The 27,158-nt window shown below is 31.0% G+C and overlaps 4 protein-coding genes and 1 non-coding gene across 6 annotated transcripts; 2 read left to right on the top strand and 3 right to left on the bottom strand.

The window, feature by feature from the left end:
• Positions 1-3,367: 3,367 nt before the first annotated feature.
• LOC107016046 (zinc-finger homeodomain protein 5) lies at positions 3,368-5,530 on the top strand. The gene is made up of 2 exons (XM_015216519.2): positions 3,368-4,179; positions 4,960-5,530. The coding sequence occupies exons 1-2, from the start codon at positions 3,648-3,650 to the stop codon at positions 5,289-5,291; spliced, it is 864 nt and encodes a 287-aa protein (XP_015072005.1). The 5' UTR covers positions 3,368-3,647; the 3' UTR covers positions 5,292-5,530.
• A 1,587-nt stretch (positions 5,531-7,117) lies between these two features.
• On the bottom strand, positions 7,118-9,332 carry LOC107017390 (long-chain-fatty-acid--AMP ligase FadD26-like). Its single transcript, XM_015217631.2, has one exon. The coding sequence runs from the start codon at positions 9,218-9,220 to the stop codon at positions 7,283-7,285; it is 1,938 nt and encodes a 645-aa protein (XP_015073117.1). The 5' UTR covers positions 9,221-9,332; the 3' UTR covers positions 7,118-7,282.
• Positions 9,333-9,726: 394 nt separating this feature from the next.
• LOC107015801 (DNA-3-methyladenine glycosylase 1) lies at positions 9,727-13,693 on the bottom strand. Of its 2 annotated transcripts, none has more exons than XM_015216214.2 (2): positions 12,495-13,693; positions 9,727-9,959 (listed from the first exon to the last, which is right to left on the bottom strand). In XM_015216214.2, exons 1-2 carry the CDS (start codon positions 13,466-13,468, stop codon positions 9,935-9,937), a joined length of 999 nt encoding a protein of 332 aa, XP_015071700.1. In that variant the 5' UTR covers positions 13,469-13,693; the 3' UTR covers positions 9,727-9,934. The 2 variants fall into 2 exon arrangements, with proteins under 2 accessions (XP_015071700.1, XP_015071701.1); XM_015216215.2 differs by lacking the exon at positions 9,727-9,959 and adding an exon at positions 10,707-11,131.
• Positions 13,694-15,155: 1,462 nt separating this feature from the next.
• TRNAK-CUU lies at positions 15,156-15,228 on the bottom strand. Its single transcript has one exon. It is a non-coding gene; the product is annotated as a tRNA-Lys (tRNA).
• A 4,189-nt stretch (positions 15,229-19,417) lies between these two features.
• LOC107018420 (sugar transporter ERD6-like 6) lies at positions 19,418-25,547 on the top strand. The gene is made up of 18 exons (XM_015218898.2): positions 19,418-19,798; positions 20,960-21,022; positions 21,102-21,191; positions 21,292-21,351; positions 21,454-21,519; positions 21,620-21,685; positions 21,778-21,853; positions 22,529-22,593; positions 22,684-22,776; positions 22,885-22,968; positions 23,055-23,139; positions 23,742-23,788; positions 23,939-24,001; positions 24,084-24,143; positions 24,239-24,304; positions 24,399-24,458; positions 24,772-24,886; positions 25,166-25,547. Exons 1-18 carry the CDS (start codon positions 19,610-19,612, stop codon positions 25,276-25,278), a joined length of 1,461 nt encoding a protein of 486 aa, XP_015074384.1. The 5' UTR covers positions 19,418-19,609; the 3' UTR covers positions 25,279-25,547.
• Positions 25,548-27,158: the final 1,611 nt, after the last annotated feature.

Here is a 27,158-nt window from a genome sequence, read left to right as displayed (position 1 = left end):
GAATTACTATTATCACCATCAGTGAAACGACATATAATCACTCAACTATCACAAAACTTTTAATAAAAAATTATTAATATGTGATATAAAAATATTTATAAAAAATAATAATTTTACCGTTATTTTGATATTTCATCAAAAACATACAAAAACTTTTAATGGATGCATTTCCCAAGTTATCAATAAATTGATAATGACCACAAGTAGCCTTCTGATTCCTCCTATGGTCCATTATCTTCATGTTTCAACATTTATAGCTTCTGCTTCTGCCAAGCTTATTTAAATAAAATTACAAATATATTCATTTTTTAATATTTATCTATAATAATATAGAAAAAGTGAAACAAACTTTCATAGACCCAATTTAATAATATACCATTTGTTTCCATTAATTTTAAAAGTGAATAGAAATTAACCACAATCACAAATAAAATATAATAAAATAATATATTTTATTCATCAATATATGTGAATATAATTATATTTTTCACTTATTTTTATTTATAAATTTTCTTTTAATATCTAATGGATGTATATTGATTTGAATCTCCGTGCAATGTGTTTTATTATTACGTATGTCATGTATCGTTCTTAAAAAAAATATATTTAATATCTTAATTTTTTATTAAAAAAATATATTTATAAAATTATTTGAGAATATATAATAATACTAGAAATATTTAAAATAATCGCTTCTTTCAATAACACAATATATCTTGGTACATGTACACCTTTGAGTTTCACTTGCTTATTATATTGTTTATTTTTGGCGATTTATTTGTTTATATATATATTATTGAACATGATCCAAAGAAGATCCACCATTGTTCGTTTCCAAGCTTATTTATTAATTTATTTATTTTCCTCTATTTTAATTTGTGTTTTAATTTGACGGTGAAATATGATTATCAATTACTTTCTTCAATCTTAGTAGTCAAAATTACTTAAAATATACAAAAATTTTACAAAAATAAAATGAAATTAAATAATATTAAGTTTTCATTTTGCCTTTAATATTAAGTTTTTACGGAGCAAATGGGATTAGATACCCCAATAATCCTAGCCGCAAACGATGGATACTAGGCGCTGTGTTCGACCCGTGCAGTGCTGCAACCATTATATTAAACAATAGGAAGAAAACAATATAAGTCCGAACAAATTATTATCGGTTGATATCATGATTTTCAAATATAAAAAAGATTAATTCATATTCGGTCATATTTCTTAAAATAAATAAGGACACAAAGAAAAACATGAGAATTATTTATTAATAATATAGAATGACTGATGCATGTTAAAGTTATATATAATATAAAATATATTTTATAATTAGTCTCAATTAATATTTATATTTTATAAATAAAAATTAAATTTACATAAAATAAAACAAATTAATACATATATTTAACACTAAATAGGACAAATATATGTCACATAAATTTTGTTTACTGTTACTTTGTTGACGTATATTAAATGTTAGTAATAGGATAAAAACTTTCAATCATTGCAAGGAAAAGATGTGTATGCATTGTATTTAGCAATTAAATTTTTTAAAAGAGATGAATAATATTAATGCCTAATTTTTTTTCTTATATTTTTTTTAAAGTGACAATAAATTTAAGGTGACGCAATTATGCTGTCTCAATTGTCGAGCCCCTGCAATATTACTGATAACGCAAATGCCTTGAATGTTGATTAATCTGTAAAAAGATAAAGCAAGTACCAAAGCAAATTACAGAAATTAGACATGACAAAGAGACCTCACCCAGATGTAAGTTTGTACTAATTTTATTTTTTATCTTAAATTATTTACCGTATCTTGATAAGTTGATTTCCTCAGCGTTGAGCGTAAATAAGTAGACACTTAAATTTGTATAAAGTTGAACAAATAGACACACGTGACATCTTACATGGTAATTTGCATCTTACTGTATTATGTTACATATGACTCATGTGTCTACCTGTTTAACTTTATACAAGTTTAAATTTTTACTTGTGTACATTCAAAATTGAGATGCATAATTGTATAACTAATTCAAATTAAATGACACATCTACTATGTCTAATGTCATTTAAAAATAAAAAATACTTACCGTTCAATTAAATCTCTCGTTAAAATTTAAATAGCGCACAAATAAATTAAAACGAGAAAAAGGATTGCCGGGGAGAAAGCATGGAGTTTGCAGGTAGAAGGTGACATAGAATTAGGAGTACTCATAATTTGCATCATTCATTGGGCAGAAGTTGAATAATAATAATAATAATAAAAGCTGATGAGCAGAGTCAAATCAGATTGCAGAATGGCACTATTTTTGCGTCATTTTCGACTCTATGTGTATGTAACACGGTAAACTAAAAGATTCACCAACTCCCCAAAACATTACAACTTATCATACAATACACTAAAATTTTCTTGAATTACCAATAACAAGTGAGAGTATGTGTAAAATTTTATCAAGTGTTATAAGATATGGTGAATCTTTTGAAGACTAGAGTAGGGATATTGCCAAATATGTCCTAAGAAGTTGAGGACTCGTTTAATATATCCATAATTTTAATTTATAGATGGAGTACGAGATAATTTTATATTAAGCTAATTTTAACTGAATCCAACCTAATTCAAACTTTGCCCATTTCTAAGTCGTACTTTTAATATTTACTTTTAATTTTTTTTGTGATTTGGAGCTTAAGTCCTGAGTCAGAGTTGAAACTTGAAATTAAAGTTGGATTGCTCACTGGTTAAGGTTGGATCTCAAGTGGAGATCGGTTTAGTGTTCAGGATTCGGGTCAAAGTCATCTCATGCCTCTAATCACTGTCGGGTATTAAGTCCCAAGTCAGAGTTGAATGTTGAATCACGGAGTCTTGAATCTCAAATCAAGCTCGAAGCTCAAATATCGAGTCCCGAATCTCGAGTCAGAGGCGGGTTGAAGTCGAGGTCGAGTCTAGAGTCTTGGTCAGGGTCTGATTTCAAGTAAAGAACAAAATTGAGACTCAAAATCCCGAATTTTGTAACTCCATTTAAAATCAAGCTGAGTTTGAGATCTGAACTCAAGGGTCGAGTCACGAGTCCTTATTAGAGTCAGATACAATTAGATTCTAGATTCGGATTACGAATATTAGGTTTAGATCAATCTCATTTTTTTCAAAACAATTTGAAAGAAATAAAGAAAAGTTTTAGACATATAATAATATATTATTTCAAAAAAAAAAAGAAAAAGGGATCAATTAGAGAAATAAAGTTATTCATTCTAACCCCCTAATGGAAACTGAAGGGGGTTGTAGGGCAATAATGAATAAATGGGGGTGGTGGGCATGGGGCCAATGTTTGCAGGGCGTGGGTTAGGACTGAACATGACATTGTCGGTTGTTTTCTTATGCAAGTATCTCTTTGCTGTTTCCCACTTTCTCTCTCTTCTCTCTCCCTTCTTCTTTAGCTCCGTTTCAAGCAACCATGTTGTCTCTTGTTTCTTACATCCCATGTTTCTTCCTCCCCAACAACACCGCTTTTTATTCCTTAAAATCTCTCCTTCTTTTTTAACAACATAGTCCATTGTTTTTGCTTCTACTTCTAGGGCCCCCCATCCTCCTTTCATTTCTTCAATTTCACATTAGATAGGGTTAGGGTTTCTTTTTTTATAAAAAAATCATGGCATTAGGTGGTGGTAATGAGGAAAAAGAGATGAGAATTTCAGGTTTTCAAAATATAGATCTTGTCTCACCTGGTGGTGGTGCAGCGCCTGACGTAGTCGTCGTCGGCGCTGCACCACACAATAATTCCACCACTGGATCTAATAAATTGAACAAGGGAACTAGTACAGTGAGAGGTAGATATCGTGAGTGCTTGAAAAATCATGCTGCTAATATTGGTGGAAATGTTACGGATGGATGTGGTGAGTTTATGCCTAGTGGGGAAGAAGGTACACTCGAAGCTTTGAAATGTGCAGCTTGTAATTGTCATAGGAATTTTCATAGAAAAGAAATACCTAACAACGTTGGTGGTGTTGGTGGTGATAATAATAATAATGCGGGGATTATGGTTGTGCATCCATTACAGCTACCACAACCACTACCTTCTCCGTTACCGTCGTTGAATCATCATCACCACCATCACCATCAACACGGAGGAAGATCAATTTGGACTACTATGCCACCTCAGCCTGTCAAAATGGCCTTCGGAGGTAATGTGATTATCTCATTTAAAAATTTTAACGAAATTTCACTTGCTCGATTTGGATTACCATGCCACCTCAGCCTATCAAAATGGGCTTTGGGGGTTTCGATTTAACATTCGATTATCTCGTCTAATAGTTTAAACTGTGAAACATATTCTTTTATTTACTTTGTACTAATTATTTCATTTTATGTGTCTTTGTTTCACATTACACTAAATTTAGAAGCACCAAAAGGTGAATATCTAATTTGAATATTGTGATTTTAAACCTTATTAATCATTTCTTAAAATAGTATCATTAAGAATAATTAGTATCATGAAAATGTTAGATTTAAAAGCTTACTAAAATACTCATATGATAAGATATAAACATACATTACTAGAAATAGAAAAAATTTCCACCGTGAATTCGTGAGAAATTTGTGTTATCGAGCTGATTCTTTCACTCATTTTTCACCTAACCAGCTCACGGCCGCGAGAAATACATCGCAAGAAAATGTTTTCATCATTCCTTAATAATTCAATCAAAATATCTCTAAATATTTCTCCAGGAAAAAAATAATAATTTTTAATAATGATATTTATTAAAGACACAAATTAAAATAAATTATTATGCTTAATTATGTCTTCAACACGTTCCTTTACTGACTAACTTATAAAGTACCTTTTTGTCAACTCGAACCTAAGACTCTTGATATCAACCGTATGATAAGTTAAAATCATTAAAGCGAACTATATACCTACATCTAATTTTCTTATTTACTTAATTATATATTCAAACAAACAGGTAGCGGCGGAGGAAGTGGGGCAACAGACTCATCAAGTGAAGAACTTAATTTCAACACATATCATCATCAACAAGCTACATCAGTACCTCCACAACAACCATTTATGTTGGCTAAGAAAAGATTTAGGACAAAATTTAGTCAAGAACAAAAGGAAAAAATGTTGGAATTTGCTGAAAAATTAGGTTGGAGAATTCCAAGAGAAGATGATACTGAAGTACAAAGATTTTGCTCACAAGTTGGAGTCAAGAGACAGGTTTTTAAGGTTTGGATGCATAATAATAAGAACCCTTCTTCTGCTAAAAAAAATATAATACAAGAAGATCAACCTTAATTAATTTAAATTTTAATTAAGGTTTTGAGGGAAAAAAATGAAATTAAATTTCTTGGGATTTGGTTTATGCTTATGTAATCTTACTAGGAATCGTACGTAGCTAGTTTTTTTTTTTTTTTTTTGGGGTCTATGTAGCATTATTGTAACTATATGGAACCACTTAATTAGATTTTTATTTTTATTTAATTGTTGTACTTTGGAACCTTTATTCATCTGAAAATTTTCAGCTATTTCTTACACTTCTCTTGTCACTGAAATTTAGACTACTCATGATGCCGCTTTTATCGAGATAGGGATAAAATTTACGTACGTAAACTTTTAAAAAACTGTGCTAGATATGTTGTTGTAATATGAGCCAAGTTGTATATTGGATTCTTTAGCTCTCAAGATAGGGTAAAATTTGTGTATGAAGTTAGTGATTTAGTGAGTCGAGTCTAGTAAAGTTAGTGAACGTGTTAATCGATGTTGAGAGAAAAACATGAGTTGTTTATTTTTTGAAATATAAAAAATGACAAGTAAAAGCGGTAAATAAATATTTTTTGGAATGGAAGGATATTTATAATTAATAGAGAGCCGTTGGATGAAAAGAAAGAATGAATCTTAGTCGTCTAATTTGAATTATTTGAAAGAGTAGTAGTTTTTTTATCCTTATTTTTGTCGAATATAAAAGCTTTTTCTATTTAAATTTATTTATTAGTTTGTGTATTGTCTATTTCAATAAATTATGATGCTTCTTGGAGTTTCTGTCACCATTTTAAATGTTTGTTTCCTATTTTGGGAATAGTTTGCTGCTTCTTTTTCTCACTATTTGAGGCTTATACTTATAGAGCATATCACCCCAATCTTCTCCATGTGATTATCAATGTTGAGTGTCATAGACATTACATAATGCAAATTTTCGACATTCGATTTGAGATTATGATTTTTAAATTACATTTAGATATGTAATTTTATTATCATGATGTTAAAGTTTAAATTGTTCAAGAAGCACGATTTGAGATTTTAGTTGATTTACATTTTGTAAAAAAAATAGATCATTGAAATTTTTTTTAAAAAAAGACCCATACTCATTACGAATCGGTTTATGCTATGTGAAATAATTATACTAAAAAATTTCTCTTTATATTCCTTTTAGTTGTTATGAAATTTTTCTCAAGTTAAATAATAAGAACTTTTGATTAACGTTTTACAATATATTTTTTTATTATATTGATAATAATAAGAACTTTAACTAATTTTATTAGATGTTGCGATCAAATACATCACCCTACACGACTTATCGAGACGTTGAGTGTTGTATCTGAAACTGATCAGATGCAATATATTAGGATATTCAGTGATATATTCGAAATCGAGACGTAATATATTGGGATATTTTGGAATGCAATCGAATTCCACTAAATTTAAGAAATTTTTGTAATTTAAAAAAGAGTAAGAATATAATATATTTAACTCTTAACACTATGCAATTTATGTTAAATTCCCTTAATAATTCACTTAAAGGTTATTTGAACTTTGATTAAGATGTTGTGAATAATAGATCATAGTTCAAGTCCATTCATTTCTTATCAAATTTTAATCATCCTCATTTTTGTCTCTTTTTCATGTGCTTTGACGTTTGATTGCTTCTATCCTTATCTTCACTTATTTGATATAAAAAAACAAAAAAACATTAAAAATGTAGGTCACTACATTCTACATAAAACACATTATTCAAAGTAATATTACAAAAACTAAAGTATCATATATACATACAAGCTAATTTTTCGGGAACATTTGGTATAAAGACTAAATTATTTTTGGATTAATTTATCTCACGGGATAATAAAGTGGATATTCAGCATAAAGTTTGAAATTAGATTTAAAATGTATCTGATTGACAGTATAAATTTAATTTCAAACTTAATTCTGAAATATCTCACCTTATTTCACGTACCAAACGACAGATAAAAGTTCAGAGAGTTTCTGAACTAACCCTCTGATTAAATTTATTAAAGAGAAGATTTCAGAGTCCTATTTGTTGGAGCAAAAAATAGCCCTTCTTCTTCTTCAACAACTAGCACTTTTTTTCCCTTTTTAGCCTCTTTTTTCCCAATTTGTATCATTTTTTGCATTGTGCTTTGAATATAACCATTATTATCAAACTTCATTTGCATTATAATGTTCATTTGTGACTTCTCAAATTTATACTTAGCAAGCCATCTTTGTATTTTCCCAGAAGTAGTCTTTGGTACATTTCCAAATTTAACAAGTACCACAAGTCCAATTCCAACACCTTCTTCTTTCAATATTATTTTTCTTATTCCTTCACATATTTGCTTCAAAAACATATCACTCTCTATTTCACCTTTGCTTTGTACCTCCGCGACAACAGCTACTACAGATGTGTATTCAGATTCAGACATCTCGAATGCTGCAACACAACCACCTCTCAGGAAATTTGGACAACTGTTATGAGCTAATGTCTCCAAATAATGTGGATGTATTTCTTGTCCGTTTGAGAGTTTAATAACATCTGAACATCGTCCTGTAACGTATAAAAATCTCTCTTCTCCTTCGATAACTCCTCTATCCCCTGTTCGAACATAGCATTTTCCCGCCTTGTTTTTAAGCGTGGCGTTGAACACTTGTTGAGTTAGAGAGGGATGTGCTAAATATCCAATAGCATTGCTAGGAGATGAAATCCATATTTCACCTTCAGTTCCATCTTCAACAATCTCATTTGTATCTCCATTTACAACAAGAATTTCAATGTCTACTTGGTCTTCATCAAGCCTAGCACTTGGCAAGAGCTTTTTATACGTCGAAAATTTGTTAAAACTACTACTTCTCCATGATGTTGAAACAAACGTGCCATTCTCAGCTAAGCCATATGAAGGAGAAATTGCCAAAGGATTTAGCCCAAAAGGCCTAAAAACTTCAACAAATTCTTCAATAGAATCATTGTAAATTGGCTCGTTAACGATGATCAAATTCATCAAGCTCAACATACTAATAGGATTGTTAACAGTTCCTGTAACAGTTACCTCAGTATGACCACGTTTCAACACGAGAGGCAAAGCAAATGAAGGAACAGGAGTGCAAGTTGCCTTGAACTCTGCTATCAATTCAAGCCAAACCCTAGGACGATTGACAAATGTATTCGGGGATGTCAACACACACGTTGCCCCTGAAACAATCGTCAACAACAAAAACATAAGTCCACAATCACGGTACTGAGGTAACCACGAAACAACAACAGTACTCGGGTGTAAATCATAAGCTTTCCTCGCGACTCTGACGTTATGAGCTGCAGAGCCTGCAGTCACTAAAACAGGCTTAGGAATAGCAGTTGTACCAGAAGTGTACTGAATCAAGTACACATCATCAACATTGCAACCATTGTAACCAAAATTCACATTTTCCACTTGCATTTTCATTTTCTTGCCCTTTAAATCCTCGGTTGAAATCCATCGAATCTTCTTCAAGGCCTCGGACAACTTCTTATTACTCGATGTTGCAACATACTTCTCAACATGTTTGATGTATTCGCGTTGTGCTATAGCAACTTTAGGCCTTGTTTGAGACACAACTCTAAGTAAATGATGCCAATTACCACTCGAAAAAGACGGGTGAGGAGGGCTAATAGGAACAGCTAAAACTCCAGCCCTTTGACAACCAAAAATCACTTCAACAAATTCAAGTCCTGGTGAACATAAAACAACAACAATATCATTTTTTCTTAAACTAAGTAACAATTCACAAGAAATACATTGGGCTGAACTATTCAACTCCTCGTAAGTGATCGACGAAAACTGATCCAATGGGCCATCTTCAGCCCAAATGAAAGCTGGTTTGGACTTAAAACTTGAAAGTTTAGCCCAAATTGGAAGATAAAGATCCACAACAGGTTGGTCAGGGAAAAAAGGATCATAATTTTCATAATTCATGGCTATAATCTTAAGTTTATTTGTAGAATTTTGTATGAGTAAGTAAATTTTTTTCCAAGCATGTTTGTTATATATACTACATATTGGGACTAAGAATGAAAAAAAAATCTTTTTTTTTCTATATTTTTAAAGGATATACTGAAGGAATATACTGGTATATACATCAATAGCCTCGTCAATTACATGTCTTATTATGTTAAAATTACTTCTACGTTATTACCTAGGATATTATTTTTAAAGAGATCAGACAAATTGCCGCGTTTTTATCCTGTGTTGCTACATCAAGATTTATAATATAATGTTTTTTTTATACATGCAGAAATTAATTTTGTTAAGTTTGTGATATATTGATACCTTGGAATATCTTTTGATACCATATGATGGTGTTGGTGATATTGTATGTTTCTGTTTGTCATAGTACCTGAGAAGTAAATACTCTCTTTTGTCTAATTTTGAATTGGTACGGAGTTAAATAAAGTAAAGAAGAATGTTAAACTAAAGATATATACACAGTGTACCAAAATACTCTTTAATCTTATAATGTTAAACATGTCGCGAGTTATAACATCAGTTGTTGAACGTAGTAAATGATTTTTTACAATGTTCTCAGCTTGAGTTTTCAGTAGATGTAGACAATCTATGGCTAACATTACAGCAATTTACTATCCCAAAAAATAAGCCTTCACAGCCACTATCAACTCAATCATGTGAACTTCAATTACTGTCCCATGCACATGCCCTGTATTTTGATCACTTAAAGATTAGCAAAACAAGAAAATAAAAGGGTTGTAGCTACAAGAAAAGACTAAATTGGATCTAATACCAAGGAAAAGACAGAGAGAAGGGGTAGGAGGGGAGGGGCAACTGATCTTGCTACAGAGTTCCGACCGATATCAAAGGCAGATTTAGGATTTAAACTTGATAGATTCAATATTTTTTCTTGAATTCATTGCATTTTGCAATCATGGGTCCTATGCTTTGCATAATCCCCTTATAACTGGAGTCTGAGCTAGGTTAGGAACACCTCAACTATTCCACGAGTACCTGCAATCTCCAAACATCACAGGTACAGGTAATTCTACCCTTCCAAGGCTTTAAACAAATGGAAAGAAATCATCTAATGTTGTTGTCTCAATTGACATTTGAATCCTGGTCTCTTTATGAACTCACTTTATTGATCACTAGACCACACCCTTGAGTGCTATGCTTCACGTGCAACTAGATTATGATCTGCATGTACGGAGATTGGACCGATAAACATAATTGGTCGCCCATCTTCCCAATAGTTTGTGTTAGTACTGATTATGGCACACAAAACTTGCCAGTAAGTTTTCATTAGTCTTTTTAAGTGCCTCATTTTACTGGCAGCTAATTAGAACTAGTTCTAACTTGATCCCGCGTGTATTTCCAGTGCCTTATACAACCACCTCAGGGAAAAGAGAAATCCAGAGGCTCTATGGCACTTCGGTTATTGAACCAGAAAGTATGACAAAATATAATTTCATCAATAAAAGGAAAAAACTCCCATATACAAGTAGTATACCAAAAAAGAAACCTATAAAAGGCCAAGAGAGGTTAAAAAACCACTCTGGAATCAACAGGTCGTTACAGATGAACCAAATAAGAAAGATTTTCACTTTAATACTTTTATGTTTTATATTTTCAACCTTTATTTCAAGAATGTGTATACACAAAATTTTAATATAAAAGTAGATGGAATAAACGTGTGCAGCACATGTCGAGAATATGAAAGGCATAACTTAGTGTGCCTTCATTGGACCCGCTCTTTTCCAAATAGCAAGCTCTTAAATTCCACCAGATTCATACTTAAGCTTGGTTGTTCGCATCCTTAGCCCCTTAAATTATTTAGCTTGGTTGTTCGCATCCTTAGACCCTTAAATCACTTAGCTCCTGAATATGGGAAATTCAATCAATGGTGTTTACTTTTCCATTACAACTTCATTGGGAAAAGAAATGCTTACTTGCTCATTAGAATTAAGAACATAGTTAATACTTCCATAATTATAGGCATGATATTGGAGTCGCTGAAAGTCATGGCAAAGTTATTTAGCTTAAAGGGATTAGAGTAAGTAGCACCTCTTTTTCTTTTTCGGTTGACATGGTAATATAATATTACAAACTAGCACCTTAAACCAGAAAAGGTTTGACAAAGCTCAGCCCTGAACTAGTTTGGAGGAAGGGGTTAATCACCAACAAATCAAAAGCGGTCTGGTAAGTTTTGAAATTGAAAAAGGGGTCTGGTAATTAAGGACATAAATGTTCAAAATACATCGACGATGAAATGGCTATGGAGGTATACTAAGGAAGAGGACAGTTAATGGAGAAGGGTAATTCTTGACAAATAGTCAGGAGGGGATTTTGTATACAGGTCCTGTTAACAGTCCTGATGGAGTAGGGATGTGGAGATCCATCAGATATCATTGAAGGAGCAGTAGAGTTCTTTAAAACTTTGGAGGAGCTTTAGGGGCTATCAGAAGCAGCGGACAAATTCTATTGGAATCCAAGCAAAGATGGGACTTTCACAGTCATGTTTGCCAATTTAGCAATCAGAAACTAAGCTTATCAGAATATTGATTGGCCATATAATTTTATAATGCCCCTCCAAACTCCAAAGGTTCTGTTTTTCACCTGGTTGGTATCTAGAAAGGCAGCTTTGACTCAAGAAAGGTTGAGAAGAAGAGGATTCCAGTTATGTTCCATATGTTTGTTCTCTGAGTCTAACACAGAAACTAATAGCCATTTGTTTCTTCATTGTTCTTTTACTTATCAATTGTGACAGCTCTTTCTTAATTTGGTGGGGATCAAATAATCGAGAGTGGTTCCTGCAAGCACTGTGGATCTTCCTAAGAGCTAGGACAGTTTGGGAGGTAGAGTTAGACAAGAAAGCGTGGAGATTGGTTCCTGCTTGCAAATGGCGGACAGTTTGGAAAAAGACAAACTCCAGAGTTTTTGAAGATAGGGGCAATCATATTCAGGATATTTTGATGAAGTGCAACTGCTTTCCTTACTTTTTTCTTTTCTTTTCATTTTTAAGCTTTTCACTAACGAAGTAGCACTACATTGAGGTTAACCGAACCACTCTGTAACTAAACTATTGCATGTTTACCTGAGAGTAATCGACCAACTTTCCCCTACCGATAACCATCATTACATACTATTGAAAATGCAATGAACATACATGGAAAAACTCCGGAAAGATACATGACAATTACTGAACGATTAATGGTAAACTAGACACGAAAGAGAAACATACCCAACATTAAGAATCCCATTAATAGGATCCAAGAACTGCTGGTGTTGTTGTTGTTGCTGCTGCTGCATTGACAACATCTGCTGCTGTAAACTAACATCAGAATTCCCCACCACATTGCCTTTCGAATTCGCTCCCTTTGCCTCTACAAACCTCCAAATATACCACGAAGCTACCGACCTATAAGGCTTCCATTTCTCACACAACTGATCCATTTGTGATGGCCTAGGAAGATCCTCAAGACCATATAACATTCTCACCCCTTTCCTAATACCAAGATCATGTATCGGCAACACATCCGGTCTATGAAGTGAAAAAATCATAAACATATGAACTGACCAAGACCCAATTCCATTCACCATAGTAAGCATTGTAAAAAGCGATTTATCATCCATATCCACAATCGACTTATCGGACAAAATCCCATTTTGATACTTCCTTGCTAGGTCATGTAAATAGCTTGCTTTTCTAGCAGAAACCCCAATTTGACGAAGCTGTTGTGGGGTTAATCCCAAAACCATATCTGGCACCACATTCGATTCCCCACCACAAAGAGATATAAATCGAGTGTAAATCGATGACCCGGCTTTATACGCTAGCTGCTGAAACAGAATGCTTTTTGTTAAAGCAAGAAAAGGGGGTTGAAAAAGTTCGAGTGTGGGAGGTGGGTATGTTTCAATTAATGGAGAGAGTAACGGGTCAGAGGATTTGAGGTAATTAATGGCGGATTCGAGCTCACCTTCGTATGAAAGTGAACGAGAAACAATTCTTGGTACGATGGTGGAAATCTGTGTTTTGGGTAAAGAGGGATCAACAGTATTGGAAAGCTTCCGAGTTTTTCTGGGTCGAGAAGGTAGCTTGGTGGGTGGTGAATGAGTTTGAAGAGGTACAATATTAATGGCGTCGGTAGAAGGGGGATTCGATGGGGTGAGGGTGTTAGGGTTAGGTTCAGCAGCAGATTCTGATTCTCCAGCCATTGATGAAGGAAAGAGAACTGCAAATGGAGATCAATTGTGGGATTCAACACAGGGGAAGTCGTTAATGGAGATTTACAAGATTGAAGGTCGTTAATGGAGATTTGAAGAAAACCTAAAAATGGGATTTTTGTTCAATGTTACAGTGAAGTGTCAGCAGTCAGTTTGATGGTGGTCACTGCTACACCTTTGGGGTACAGCCGCCGGCCGCGTATAATAATTTCGAGATAAAATATAAAATAATTTTTTAACACTATTTATATTTAAATAGTGAGACTATTTTCTTAATTTATAAAATAAAAAAAAAGGTTATTACATGTTAGGTAACTTTATAATATTTCTCATGTTAATATAAAGTTTAAATTTTGAGAATTGGAAAATAAATAAGTGTTATAGAGCAATAAAGAATGGATAATAATGTTTTAGTTTCACACAGCATAATGTGAGATAATAACAATATATTTTATTAATAAGGATTGTTACGGAATAAACAGTATCTATTCATTCTAGGTTAATTTCGAAATTTTATATTAAAAAGAGAAAAAAGTAAATATATTCTTAAATTATCATAAATGTTATGTAAATATCCTCCATTTTACTTTAAAATTGTATATCCTTTTATCATTGCTCTTTTTAGATTGTGTATACTCTTAAAAATAACGGAGATTGATTAATTGTTGTTCTTTGAAACTTTAAGGAGGACGTATTTAGTTTATTCTAGATGAATTTCTTTTTTTTTTTTTTGGATAGCCTAGGAATAAATTCAATTTCCTTACCAAAAAGATGAAAGATTATTTGATTATGGATCGGGTAGATCTTTTAATTTTAGGTAAATATAATTGAGTAAATTATTGAAATGAAACTACGTATCCGTCTGTTAATTTTAAGAGTATACACAACTCAAAAGAATAATCGTAGCATATATACAACCCTAAAATATAACGAAAGGTGTAAACATACCATTTCTATATTTGTCTTTGTTCCGTAAAAACAAAAAATATGTTCCGCTTATTCCATATTAAAAACTCCAGTAAATAGAAAAAATTGTACTTCTTTTCATTTTAAAATAAGTAAATGGTGAAAACATTGCATACATTCTTAAAAAAAGAATATCAATACATTAATTATGCTTATTTTTTTATATACTTATTAATTATTGTTAGATTACTCTTTAAAATGACTAAATATTTATCATGATACTTACTCCTCATATTTACTAAGCAATTGATTAAAGTTTCTTGAATTTATCGTATAAAAATTTGAATGAAGAATAAATATAACAAAAAGATTAAAAATTATTTTTAAAAATTAAATAATTAAGTTAATCTGAACCTATTTAAAATGAATGGAGTTGTTACTTTAAAATATCAAGATAACATTAATTTTTATGTTTTTTCCAACCTTATTATTGCTCTTAATTAAAGAGGTCAGAAATAATTTAGGAGGAATACTACTTTTCAATAGAAACATTAATAGACGAGAGGATATTTTGATTACATGTTATATTTTTAAATATATAAAGCATTAATCACACACACTTAGGGTTTGTTTAATAGGAAGGAAAATGTTATTAAAAAAATAATTGAATTTTGTAATTTATTTTTTTATGTTTGATTGGTGAATAAAAAAATAATTCACACACCACCTACGTGTTACTTTTTCATCTCCAAGAACCAAAAAGATTACAAAACGCCCACCGTGGGGCTCGAACCCACGACCACAAGGTTAAGAGCCTTGCGCTCTACCAACTGAGCTAGACGGGCTTGTTGCTGGGGCTGTTTGGAGATAGGAATATAAATTTATCTGAGATTTAAAAAATAAGAAAATTTATTTATTGAAAGATAGAACTAAAGTTTTGAAAAATATTTTTTTCAAATTTTGAAGGAAAATCATTTTCCTTAAATTTGAAGAAGATAATTTATTTTGATAAACATTTAAATCAACAAAATATAGAAAAATTAAAATCATGCTAAATACACCTTTAAAATAGAAGTAAAATATACAACATAAATAAAAAATTAAGAAAAAAAAAATTCAAATTCTATAAGTAGAAATTGAAATATATAAACAATCTACTACTTGCTAAGTTATTGAGGAATAACTAAAAATAAATCCCAAATTATTTAAGTAGAAATAAGTTTTTTCATCGTTCTCTTTTATAAGTCGGATTAACTAGAAAAAATTTTGCGATAAACAAAAATTAAGGAGGAGGAAGAAATGAGCAAGCAACATAAAAATAAAATTTATTAACGTTAATTATGAGTGAAATAATTTAAATAGCATATGTAAAATCGATTTAAGGGTGCAATTTCTACCTTATTAATGGAAAATAAAATAAAATATTATTAAAAAAACATGTCATACTTAATTAATTATAGGAGTTGTGATTAAATTAAAGAATGAAAAAGATATGATGACTAGATGAGTACATAGAAAGAAGAAGGAAAATCTAAATGCAATCCTTTATAATTGTAAAATAGTGGTATCCACGATCTAATTATTTTTTAAAAACAATTAGAGACTTTTTAATCAATTTACTTATTACCACTAATAATTCATAAAAATAAATAAATAAATACTTCACGTGCCATTTTTCTAAGGGAGATAATTATTCAATATTTTAAAGTGGTAAGGGAACATCTAAAAACAATTGTTGACCAAGAACTAATTATTTTTATTTATTTATATTAAAATTAAAAAAAAAAGGAAAAGAAAAAAGGACAACACTAGCTGTATTATAGACAGATCAAGATATATGAATCAAAATTTCGAGTTAACGTGAGATCATATTAGTTATGTTGTTATTGTATTTCAAATCTTCTAGATTAATTTGTAATTTTTTTATTTTTTATTTTTAGAATTATAAATACAAAAACATGATCAATAAAAAATTATATAATTGATTTCAATTTATTCAAAGATTAGGTATGAATCATGATTATTATGACTCTTATCTATTTGTTTTGTCTAATTTATGTGGCATAGTGCCCTACAATTTCTGGATAATCTGTGGAATAAATAATTTATGTGAGTTATTGTAATTAGTATTATATACGTTAGTAAAAGGGCGTATTCGGATTATTGAGTTTACGTGAATTTATACTTTGCTTCTGAAAACCATATATAGTAATATCATATTTTTTAAAAATATGTAATATAGATGTATGAATTCACGCTCGGAGTATCATATAGTACGATGATGACTGACCGCATCTTTCTACGTGACGTTAGGAATTTGAATTATATATATTTTTCTTGTTTTTTTTTTCTTTCTAAAATTAGATAATACCTCTCTAAGTACAACACTTTTCACATTTTAATTAATTTATTTATATATATTAAAAATTTAACAATTTTTAGTAATAAGAACCTAAATATAGAACCGATCAAATATATATTTTATATCAACCTTTTTTGTAATAATGCATCATCATCTCAGAATTTTGAATACGCCTCTGATCAACAATATATATGTTATTTCTTTTTCCTTTTCTTGTTACTTATATTTGGAAGTACTAATATAACATACCAGAAATTTCAAAATTGAGTTCTAAATAAATAATAAAAAATATGTTAAAAAGCATTTTTTTTCTCAAATAAATATTACGTAATGTAAATTTAAATTAATCTGATAGTGTTGATATATTAAGGGGAAGAAAAAGCATATGAACTCCAAAAAGGTCCTTTTTTTTTTTTACATATAACTCAGCTAATCATTAAGAAAAGTAACTGTTTTTTTTGGATAAAATTAAATGTGTGGATTACTTACTAAACCATTTTGAGCAAAGACAGATATTTACCCTATTGAATAAAAATACAAATTTACATGTCAATTAGTCCCCCCAAATATATAAATCACATTATTATCTTTTTTATGACCATAAATCACACTATTATAAATTATAATCTGTCATTATCCCCCAACTAGCTAGGGCCACCTCTAAAAAAGGCCAACAAAAAAAAACATGCACATGGAAATTATTTTTACAAGCATAAATATTACTCTCCATTACCATTTTTATATTTTTGTTATTTTAAATTTTACGTTCTTCAGAAATTTGTTAAGTTTACTATTGTATCATTATTCTGCTAAAGTTATTTTTTTAATAAATGAACAAAAAATATTTTATTTTGATTATTTGAATTGACCACTGAGTATGAATTAATCATGTAGTTTTCCTAAGTTGGTCTAATTCATATTTTAAAGCTTATAACTTTCAATAGTAAAATAAAAAGAATAGTGTTACTTATATATTTGTATTCTGAAATGACATATAATTAAAGATAATATATTTTTAATAAGGACGATATTTAAATTGGAACGGAGGAAGCAAATAATTATCTTTACTGAATCTCATATAAAAAAAATTATACTTCCCCATGTATAAATTTGTTAAGACTTGTTGTCTACATAAAAAAAATTTGGAGACAATTTCAAATAACTTTTACTAATTGATTTGAAATACAAATTTTCAAAATTTTTATTTACTTTTTTCATATCCAAGCACAACTTTAATACATAAGCATGTTTTAAAACTCAGTTTCAAATATTAACTAATTTTATGTCCAAACATTTACTGAAATCAAATAAACTCTTATTATTTGTTAAGTACATATATTAAAGTACTTTCAAATAAAATAATACAGAAGACAGACACACTCATGGACCATTTTGACCCCACGTTAAACACATGTAATGGGACAAGACAAAAAAGACAGCAAGATAAAATAGACCACAAAAATATTCATAAAATATATGAACGTGATTTTTAATTTTTTATATACATATAAATAAATATTTAATTAAATTAAATTATTAGATTTATATAAAGTTAAACTAGTTGATCTATGTGTTACTAGACATAGGAGGTGAATTAACACATAATATAATTTTGCTTCTTTAATTTCATAATTTTTTTGAATATTTTCTTTTATATTTTAAAAAAATCAAATTAAAAATTTTGAAAAATCAATTGATTTATCAATCGAATATTTTATCTTTCTTTTAGTATTATCTAAAATATTTTAGAACATCAATTATTTTCCATGCTCACATAAATCTCCTTTTATGTAGTAATTAGAAACACATAAATTACATAAAAAATGTAAATTACATTAAATAAACTCAAATGCTCAATATTACGAAGGAATCAAGTATCTATTATACCAAACTCAATCAAATAAAAATAAATGATTTAAGATTTCATTCATCCTGTTTTTTTTTAGGATAAATCTTTTTAATCCTTTGATATTATATTTCAAACATAAATTTATACTTAATCAAATTTTAATATAAAACATACTTTAAAATATTCAATAGGTTGTGCAAATATCATAATATTATTATTCTAGAGTCAAATAATTTAATTTTGATAAAAAAATTTGCAAATGTAATCTACAATTTGTTTTGAAATGTATAAACTACGTAAAAAAAATACAATAAGTCATACTCCCTCCGTTCGAAATTGTTTGTCATGTTACGCTTATAGAAAGTCAATTTAATTAATTTTTAAAGGTAAATTGGATCACATTAATTCGATATTTTAAACAAAAAAATTAGATATTCTAAAACTATATGAAAAGTACTATAAATTATATTTTTTTGCATATTAATATGATGAAAAAATACATTTTAAAATGTTTGTCAAAGTTTTTATAATTTAACTCTAAAAATTGAAATCATGACAAACAATACCGAACGAAAAGAATAATAATTAAAAGGTAAATGAAAATTTTACGATCATGATAATGAATTGTGATTAGTCTAAAAGCAACTTATTGTCATGCGCTTTGCTTCAATTTATCTTTAAAAAAAAGATCAAATAAAAGTAAAATTAGAAATAAATTAATTTAAATCTCGAAATCTAAAAAATTTCACCGAGAAGTAGCTTAAAAATCAGTTGCTGCTGTCATCATCATCTTATTTTCCTCCTTTTCACTTGCCAAAAAGAAAAAAAAAATCTCTCGTATTTCCTTATCTCAAGTCTTCTTTAAGTATATCTATTTTAATTAAATATCCTTTTCAGATTAACATCAACGTTCTTGCTAATTCCAGTATTTTCAACAACTTTCATTTTTCTTGATCTCTAGTTCAAATTTCAAGAACTACAGAGAAAAGGGGTTGACTCAAAATTTGAAAAAAAAATGAGTTTCAGAGAAGAGAACAATGAAGGGGATCTGAAAAAGCCATTTTTACATACTGGGAGTTGGTATCGTATGGGGTCAAGACAGTCTAGTATGATGGGTTCTTCTCAAGCTATTCGTGATAGTTCTATTTCTGTTCTTGCTTGTGTTCTCATAGTTGCTTTGGGCCCAATCCAGTTTGGTTTCACTGTAATTCTCATTTCTCATTCAACTTCTTTACTTTGCTTTGTTTTTATGTATATGTATGTTTATCTGCACAATATCATGTTAGAATGTTCAAGTTTGATGAGAAAAGAGAGTTTTTTGGGATAAAAATGGAGTCTTTAGCTTGTTTTGTTGTGGTAAAGGATTCATAATCGGGGTTGATGAGGTGATAACCAATTCAATATTGATCACATGTCTGTTTATCTGCACAATATCATGTTAGAATGTTCAAGTTTGATGAGAAAAGAGAGTTTTTTGGGATAAAAATGGAGTCTTTAGCTTGTTTTGTTGTGGTAAAGGATTCATAATTGGGGTTGATGAGGTGATAACCAATTCAATATTGATCACATGTCTGTTTATCTGCACAATATCATGTTGGAATGTTCAAGTTTGATGAGAAAAGATAAGTTTTTTGAATAAAAATGAAGTCTTAACCCTCCTTTGATGTGATGAATGATTCATAATTGGGGTTGATGAGGTGGTTAACAATTCAATATTGACCATATGTATGTTTACCTGCCTATTATCCTGTTAGAAGCTTCAAGTTTGATGAGAAAAGATAGTTTTTTTGAATAAAAATGAAGTCTTTAGCCTCTTTTGTTGTTGTAAAGGATTCACAGTTGGGGTAAGAGGTTGCATATATTGTTGGGATTTACAATATGTTATGCCATTCAGATTTTTCTGGTTGATGACATAACAATTCATTATTGACTACATCTTTGTTTACCTTTCCAATAACCTATGAGAAATTTCAAGAGTTGATTTCTCATATGGTCAATCAATAGATGCTCAGATAGTTATTATTTAGATTGTCATTTGCTTTATTGAAAAAAATTGTGAATCAAGAAGAGAAGGACTTATTGAGATAATAACTATTGTTGAGTGATCATATGAGAATTTACATGAAACTTCATATTTGATTGAAGAGGATAAGTTTGAATAAAAATAGGCTTAAGCTTCTTCATTTTTGTGGTTAAGGGATCAAAAGTGGTATTAAAAAAATGTAGCATCTTTATTCGGACAGTTTGTTATGTCATTCTTATTGTGCCTGCATTTTATTGGCTGCTTACACGATTTATGTTGCTGCAACGAATATTTGCATATATATCTCTATTGATCACGTGTTTGTTTTTGTTGCATTTGAAGTGTGGCTACACTTCACCTACGCAAATTGCAATTACCAAAGATCTGAAGCTCACTGTTTCTGAGGTCTGCAAGAGTCATTCTTGATTTATATCTAATTTAAGTTTGTTTCAGAGCCATTGTTGACTAAAGATAATCTTTTCAGTTCTCTTTGTTCGGTTCTTTATCCAATGTGGGTGCTATGGTTGGTGCAATATCTAGCGGTCAAATTTCAGAATACATTGGGCGAAAAGGGGTAAGACTATTACATCAAAAATGATTTCTAGTTTTTTCATTTACCATATTTCCGTGTATTGCTCAAGTGGATGCTCAAATCCTTTTTTTTCTTACTGCAGTCTTTAATGATAGCTGCTATACCAAATATCATTGGTTGGCTTGCCATCTCATTTGCCAAAGTAAGATATTCTACCTGAAGTATATTATATGGTGCCTCGATAACCTACATGGACATGTATGTGTTGTATCTCCCTACCTTTGACCTTACCAATATGTTTCAGGATCCTTCATTTCTATACATGGGAAGATTGTTGGAAGGCTTTGGTGTGGGAATAATCTCTTATGTGGTAATGTTCAGTTTCTTAAATCTTCTCTGGTTACAGTGATTGACTACACCGAAATTCTCAAAACTAAATGCTTTCGCTTCCTGCTTTTTGGTGTTTTTAGGTTCCTGTATATATTGCTGAGATTGCACCTCAGAATATGAGAGGGGGTCTAGGGTCTGTTAACCAGGTTCGCAGAGTTATAGACTTATTTTTCGTTAAAACCTAAGTTTGCTATGCCTGCTTAATCAATCACATGCTATCATTTGTTTCTTAATGTAGCTCTCTGTTACAATTGGGATCATGTTGTCCTATTTACTGGGACTTTTTGTTAATTGGAGGCTGCTTGCTGTTCTTGGTAATGATCATTTCTCTTGAAAACTCTCGTTAAGCTACAATTTACAGTCATGAAGTCATAAATCATTTTTTTACTCTACTGAATAACATTTAGTGCATAAATAATAAACTAGTCAATTAAGTTGAAGTAATAGCTTTTCATTTTGTGAGGACTGAGAATAGTTATTGAGTTCTTCTTTGGCTGATATCTGCTCAGCTTCTCTTTATTCTTGTAGATTTATGTTATCAAGCGTAAGCGCTTTCCAGCTCCCTGACTTAAGACTTGTGTTTTGTTAGTTGAGCAGTATTTCTGTTTTAAAATGACAGTCTTTTTCTTCTTAATGACGGTGTTGGTGGGGGCAGTTTGGGTACCTACTGCCTCCCACCAACACATGTAACGTATAACTTTTCCAACCAAGGCTTAGGAGATGGGACGGAACGACATCGAGTTTCTTTTGCCTCTGTTGGGATTGAACCTGAGACCTCATGGTTCTTCTCCTACTTCATTGACCACTAGTCCACACCACTGTGCTTCCAAAATGACAGTCTTCATTCGCATAATTTTATAAAAAAAGTATTTTTCCTTTTGTGCTTTTGGTGGAGAGGGCTATCTGTCTTCTTCTTCTTCTTCTTACAATTACATAAGAGTTTCATGGATTGAACTTTGAAAGAGCTGGCATATTATTTTCTTTTATAGGAGCATTACCTTGCCTAGCACTGATACCTGGACTATTTTTCATCCCCGAATCTCCTCGGTGGTTGGTGAGCTTCATTATATATATATATTTTTTGTGTATTTCTTCAAGGCTTTGATTGCTGTTTGTCTCAGTTGAGTTTCTATCATAAACATAGGCCAAAATGGGTTTAACAGAAGATTTTGAAACTTCGTTGCAAGTTCTTCGAGGCTTTGAGGCTGATATTACCAATGAAGTAAATGAAATTAAGGTATATTGTATGAAAGACCATATAAAGCAAGCCTTGTTGCCACACATGAAATTCGGTATAAAACTTGTTGTTAAATTTGTATTTATTTTATGTTATTTTTGCGTATAGAGGTCTGTAGCATCATCAACAAACCGAAGAACAGCAATGCGTTTTGCGGATCTCAAACATAGAAGATATTGGTTTCCTCTCATGGTATTTTGACGTTTCATGCTGTTATTGGAGCCTTCGTGTTAGTTATGCCCTTGTTTCGTCAATCTTTTAATTTTTCATTCTTTTAGGTAGGAATTGGACTACTTATCCTGCAACAGTTAGGAGGAATCAACGGTGTTATATTCTATTCCAGCAACATTTTCCTATCTGCCGGTACGGATTAAACAAACAGTTGCAATATGTCATCTTAAATGATAGGATGTATCAGTAGCATTTGCCTTCTTCAAAGAAGTGTCATTTTCAGCCTGTCATGTAGCATCTACCTTTTTGTTATGATCCATTGCTGGCAAAACTGAATTGCTTTATAATTTTGCCTCAAGATTACCCCTGAAACAAACTAATTGATTAAGATTGATACACGAGTTATTTAAATGGCATAATACATAAACAAACACTCAAATATGGCCCCAACTGGCAAGTACGCACTCCAACTTTGAGAGATACATCTAGACACCTCAACTTGGTCTCACCTGGCATCTAAACACTCCAACTTGTCCTCATTGTCTGGTGGACACCTGACACTAATGTCGCACATAAAGTTTAGAAGTGTCTAGATTGTACGTTTGAGTTCAACTGACATGGCGGAGACGAGTTGAGATGTCTAGATGTGGATACTCAAAGTTGAAGTGTTTAGTTGTTAGTTTAGACCAAGTTAAAGTTTCTATCTATGTATTATGTCTATTTAAATCTATAATGATCTATGACTTTCTTCGTGTAATATAAGTCTCACTAATTTAGCCATCTAAACTTCACAGGTATTTCTTCAAGTAATGCTGCAACTTTTGGTGTCGGTGCTATCCAGGTCCAGCTTTTGCTATTTTAGTTTCTCTTCTTTAACTTTCAAGTATGCATATTATTTAGGATGGAAGGTGAAAAGGTTTCGATTTCTGTGTAGCACTTGCTTGCATTACTTTTGTGCTGTCAAATTTCATCGATGTCCTTCAATGTGCAGGTTGTTGCAACTGCAGTTTCTACATGGCTGGTGGACAGAACTGGACGTAGAATTTTATTAATTGTAAGTTCTAAAAAAGTCGTGACGTATATGTAGATTGTTCTAATTTTTGTGCTAACTTATTAAAGCAAATGCTCTTTTGTAGGTTTCCTCGGCTGGAATGGCTGTTAGTCTTCTTATTGTCTCCGTTGCCTTCTATCTAAAGGTAGTTTAGTGGAACAAGTTGCTTTCGTATGAAAGATTCTGACTTGAATTGCACTTGTCATCTTTCTCATCATTTCTTCTTTTATATTTGATCAGGGTTATGTATCTGAGGATTCTACCCTCTATGGTGTCTTGGGAATAGTGTCCGTAGTCGGGGTGGTGGTATGTACCCTTCTCGATGAAGACATCTTTGTCTCTTGAAAATACATGATTAAAGTAACAGATATTCATTTTTCTGACCAACTTCTCATTTCAGTTCATGATTATTTCATTCTCGCTCGGAATGGGACCGATTCCATGGCTTATAATGTCTGAGGTACTTACTTTTTCATTTATCATGTATGCCAAATTTCTGCTTGCTGTTGAATTCTCTTGGTACCTGCTTTTAACAATTTCCGAGCAATTGGAGTTGGTCCAATTATCGGATACTGTTTGATTAGCAGCTACTGTTCGACCTTTAATCGGTTCGGTGATCGATTAGTGTCCAAGATCCCTTTCATGAATATAGACATGCTACATGTCTCATTTGTCTGGAACGATACGGGCAACTGATGATTAAGTTTTCGTGCTTGCTTTACGTTGCATGTGAAGATTTTCTTTGAACTTATTACGTGCATTGGATATTGTAGATTCTTCCAATCAAGATCAAAGGACTCGCTGGAAGTACGGCAACATTAGCCAACTGGTTATTTTCGTGGGTAATAACAGTGACTGCACCGTTGCTTATGGCTTGGAGCAGTGGAGGTATCTTTCTCTCATATTTACACACCACATGTATAGACATTTTGTTTCCCATAGCATAAGATTCCCGCACTATGTGCATCAGTGGCGTAACCAGAATTTCCACTGAGAGTCAAAATATAAAGAAGTAAAACACGAAAAAGCCAAGGGGCTTCGTCTATTGGCACCCCTCAGACAAAAAGATGTACAAACCATAAACATGTTTTGCTGAAAAGTTTCGACATTTCAAACGTGTAGCTTCTAAGACCTGAACTGACTTAATATCTGCACATCTTTTACCAGGAACCTTCACCATTTACATGGTTATGTGTGCTTTCACCGTGGCGTTCGTGGCAATTTGGGTACCGGAGACGAAAGGGAGAACTCTAGAGGAAATTCAGTTTTCTTTCAGATGAAAACTAACCCCCTCCCAAACAGGCCTTTGTGATCCTTTTGTTCTTTTTGTCACAAAACTCAATTTCCCTTGTGCAAAAGTTTCAATTTTTCACATATACAGGGAAGAATGAGTTGCACATTCTGCTTCAGAGTGTGTACATTTCATCTTGATCTTGTCATATGCTGTAATTTACTGTATGATTTTATTTTAAATTTTGTATATTCTAAGTGTGATTATACCATTCAATTTAAAATAAAGTGCGAAATGAGAAAATGTATTATTCTTTAATTCAGGTGTCTTTGTAATCCTTGTTTTTGATGAACCTAATGTTCTAGCGTATTTACAGTTCAAACCTCTTTATAATAATTTCGTTTGTTTGATATAACAAAATGTTACTATAGAGAACATATTAGTTAACATGGAGTCGGTTCAGAAAAATTTGATCGTTAGAGTGAAATGCTACTGAGGATTATTAAAAGTGGAAAAAGTATAGAGGAAACTAATATAGTTTTGCTTTATATTGTTTTAGAATTTTTTTTCATGTTTATTAAGGAAATAATAAGTACAAAATAGTTGTCATAGTTTCCTTTTTTGAACTTTGATTAACATTTTAAAATATTTTTTTTGTCAATTGACATAGAAAAAGTTGCAATCTATAACACTTTTGTATAGTTTTAAAAAATTTATTTTAAAATATGAAATTGGTTTGATCTAATTTAGATTTAAATTTTATTTTAACATATATGAAATTAGTTTGATCTAATTTAAATTTAAAATTTAATTAAATTAAATCTCTCGAAAAATATAATAGACAAGTAAAACAAAATGAAAGGGAGTATTTTTTTGAAACGGAGGTATCTGTCTCGTTATAAGTGACACCATTGTTATTCAGTGGCGTAGAATAGTTCTTTCCTTTGTCCTATTATTGCATTTTCAAGTGTCTTTTAAATTTTTCAACTATATAACATGTGATCGTTAGTATTTTGTCGTACATATTTAAATTTTTATGACAGAATATGTTCAATAGTATGTGAATTTATTGCAGTGTCAAAAAATGATGCTTTCACTGTGCATAAAATAATTTTTCATAGCTGCATTATCGTGTCACTTTTATCTGTTATAGTAAATAACATGTTTTATTTTTCAGATTACAAAATATTGAAAGTTTTATTCGTAGATAGCCTTAACACTAATTCGTCAGAATTTAAGACTAGGTAATGAAAAATTAAAGCTTTGCTCTGTTGACCTTTGTTGGTTGCTGTTAATATTATCATTCTTAGATTTACTTATTACACGGTTTATCTTGGTCTTTATTTTTTGTCCATCGAACTCATGCGTAACAAGATATAAGTTCTTTAAAAGCGCGGGACGTAACTTTTGCTGATATTCCTACCAGAATTGAAAAGCCAATATATTTAACTGAGATTTTTTCTTCTCTGTCCTGGACAGAGAAACACCACCATAAATCTTCTATCCTTTAAAGAAACAGAGAGTCAATTTTCTGTAACATCGACCACACAAATTAAAGGTGGGTGGGCTAAGAGTTACTCATGCTATTATATTCTATTCACATTGAAGTGAGTGAAAACAACAGTAGTATATGATTTGTTTTTATCAGAGTTGCTCAATACGCGTGTTGGTGAGAGAAAACAAGTATTCAATGAAGTAATCGAGGAGTGCACAAACTTGCAATTTCCTCAAGTTAATGCCAAATACTCTACAAGCTTTTGTAATCATAAATCATAATACATCCTGAATCTAATCCATCAACATTTCTTACTATAAATAAATAGAAAGCAAGTACTCTGTAATGCTAATGCTACACACAATACACACATATATATATATCGAATGCGCCAACCGAGAAACTTCTTGGGAAATAACATAGAAGGTTCCTTC

The sequence above is a fragment of the Solanum pennellii genome, chromosome 4, assembly GCF_001406875.1.
Source record: "Solanum pennellii chromosome 4, SPENNV200".
NCBI lineage: Eukaryota > Viridiplantae > Streptophyta > Magnoliopsida > Solanales > Solanaceae > Solanum > Solanum pennellii.
This window is presented reverse-complemented; position numbering and strand designations above follow the sequence as displayed.

Coding starts and splice junctions, on each gene's coding strand:
- LOC107015801 (XM_015216214.2), bottom strand. CDS start 13,468: ATGGCTGGAGAATCAGAATCTGCTGCTGAACCTAACCCTAACACCCTC. Junction 9,960..12,494: donor AATGGGATTCTTAATGTTGG/GTATGTTTCTCT, acceptor ATCAAAATACAG/GGCATGTGCATGGGACAGTA.
- LOC107016046 (XM_015216519.2), top strand. CDS start 3,648: ATGGCATTAGGTGGTGGTAATGAGGAAAAAGAGATGAGAATTTCAGGT. Junction 4,180..4,959: donor TGTCAAAATGGCCTTCGGAG/GTAATGTGATTA, acceptor TCAAACAAACAG/GTAGCGGCGGAGGAAGTGGG.
- LOC107018420 (XM_015218898.2), top strand. CDS start 19,610: ATGAGTTTCAGAGAAGAGAACAATGAAGGGGATCTGAAAAAGCCATTT. Junction 19,799..20,959: donor CAATCCAGTTTGGTTTCACT/GTAATTCTCATT, acceptor TTGCATTTGAAG/TGTGGCTACACTTCACCTAC. Junction 22,969..23,054: donor GATATTGGTTTCCTCTCATG/GTATTTTGACGT, acceptor TCATTCTTTTAG/GTAGGAATTGGACTACTTAT.
- LOC107017390 (XM_015217631.2), bottom strand. CDS start 9,220: ATGAATTATGAAAATTATGATCCTTTTTTCCCTGACCAACCTGTTGTG.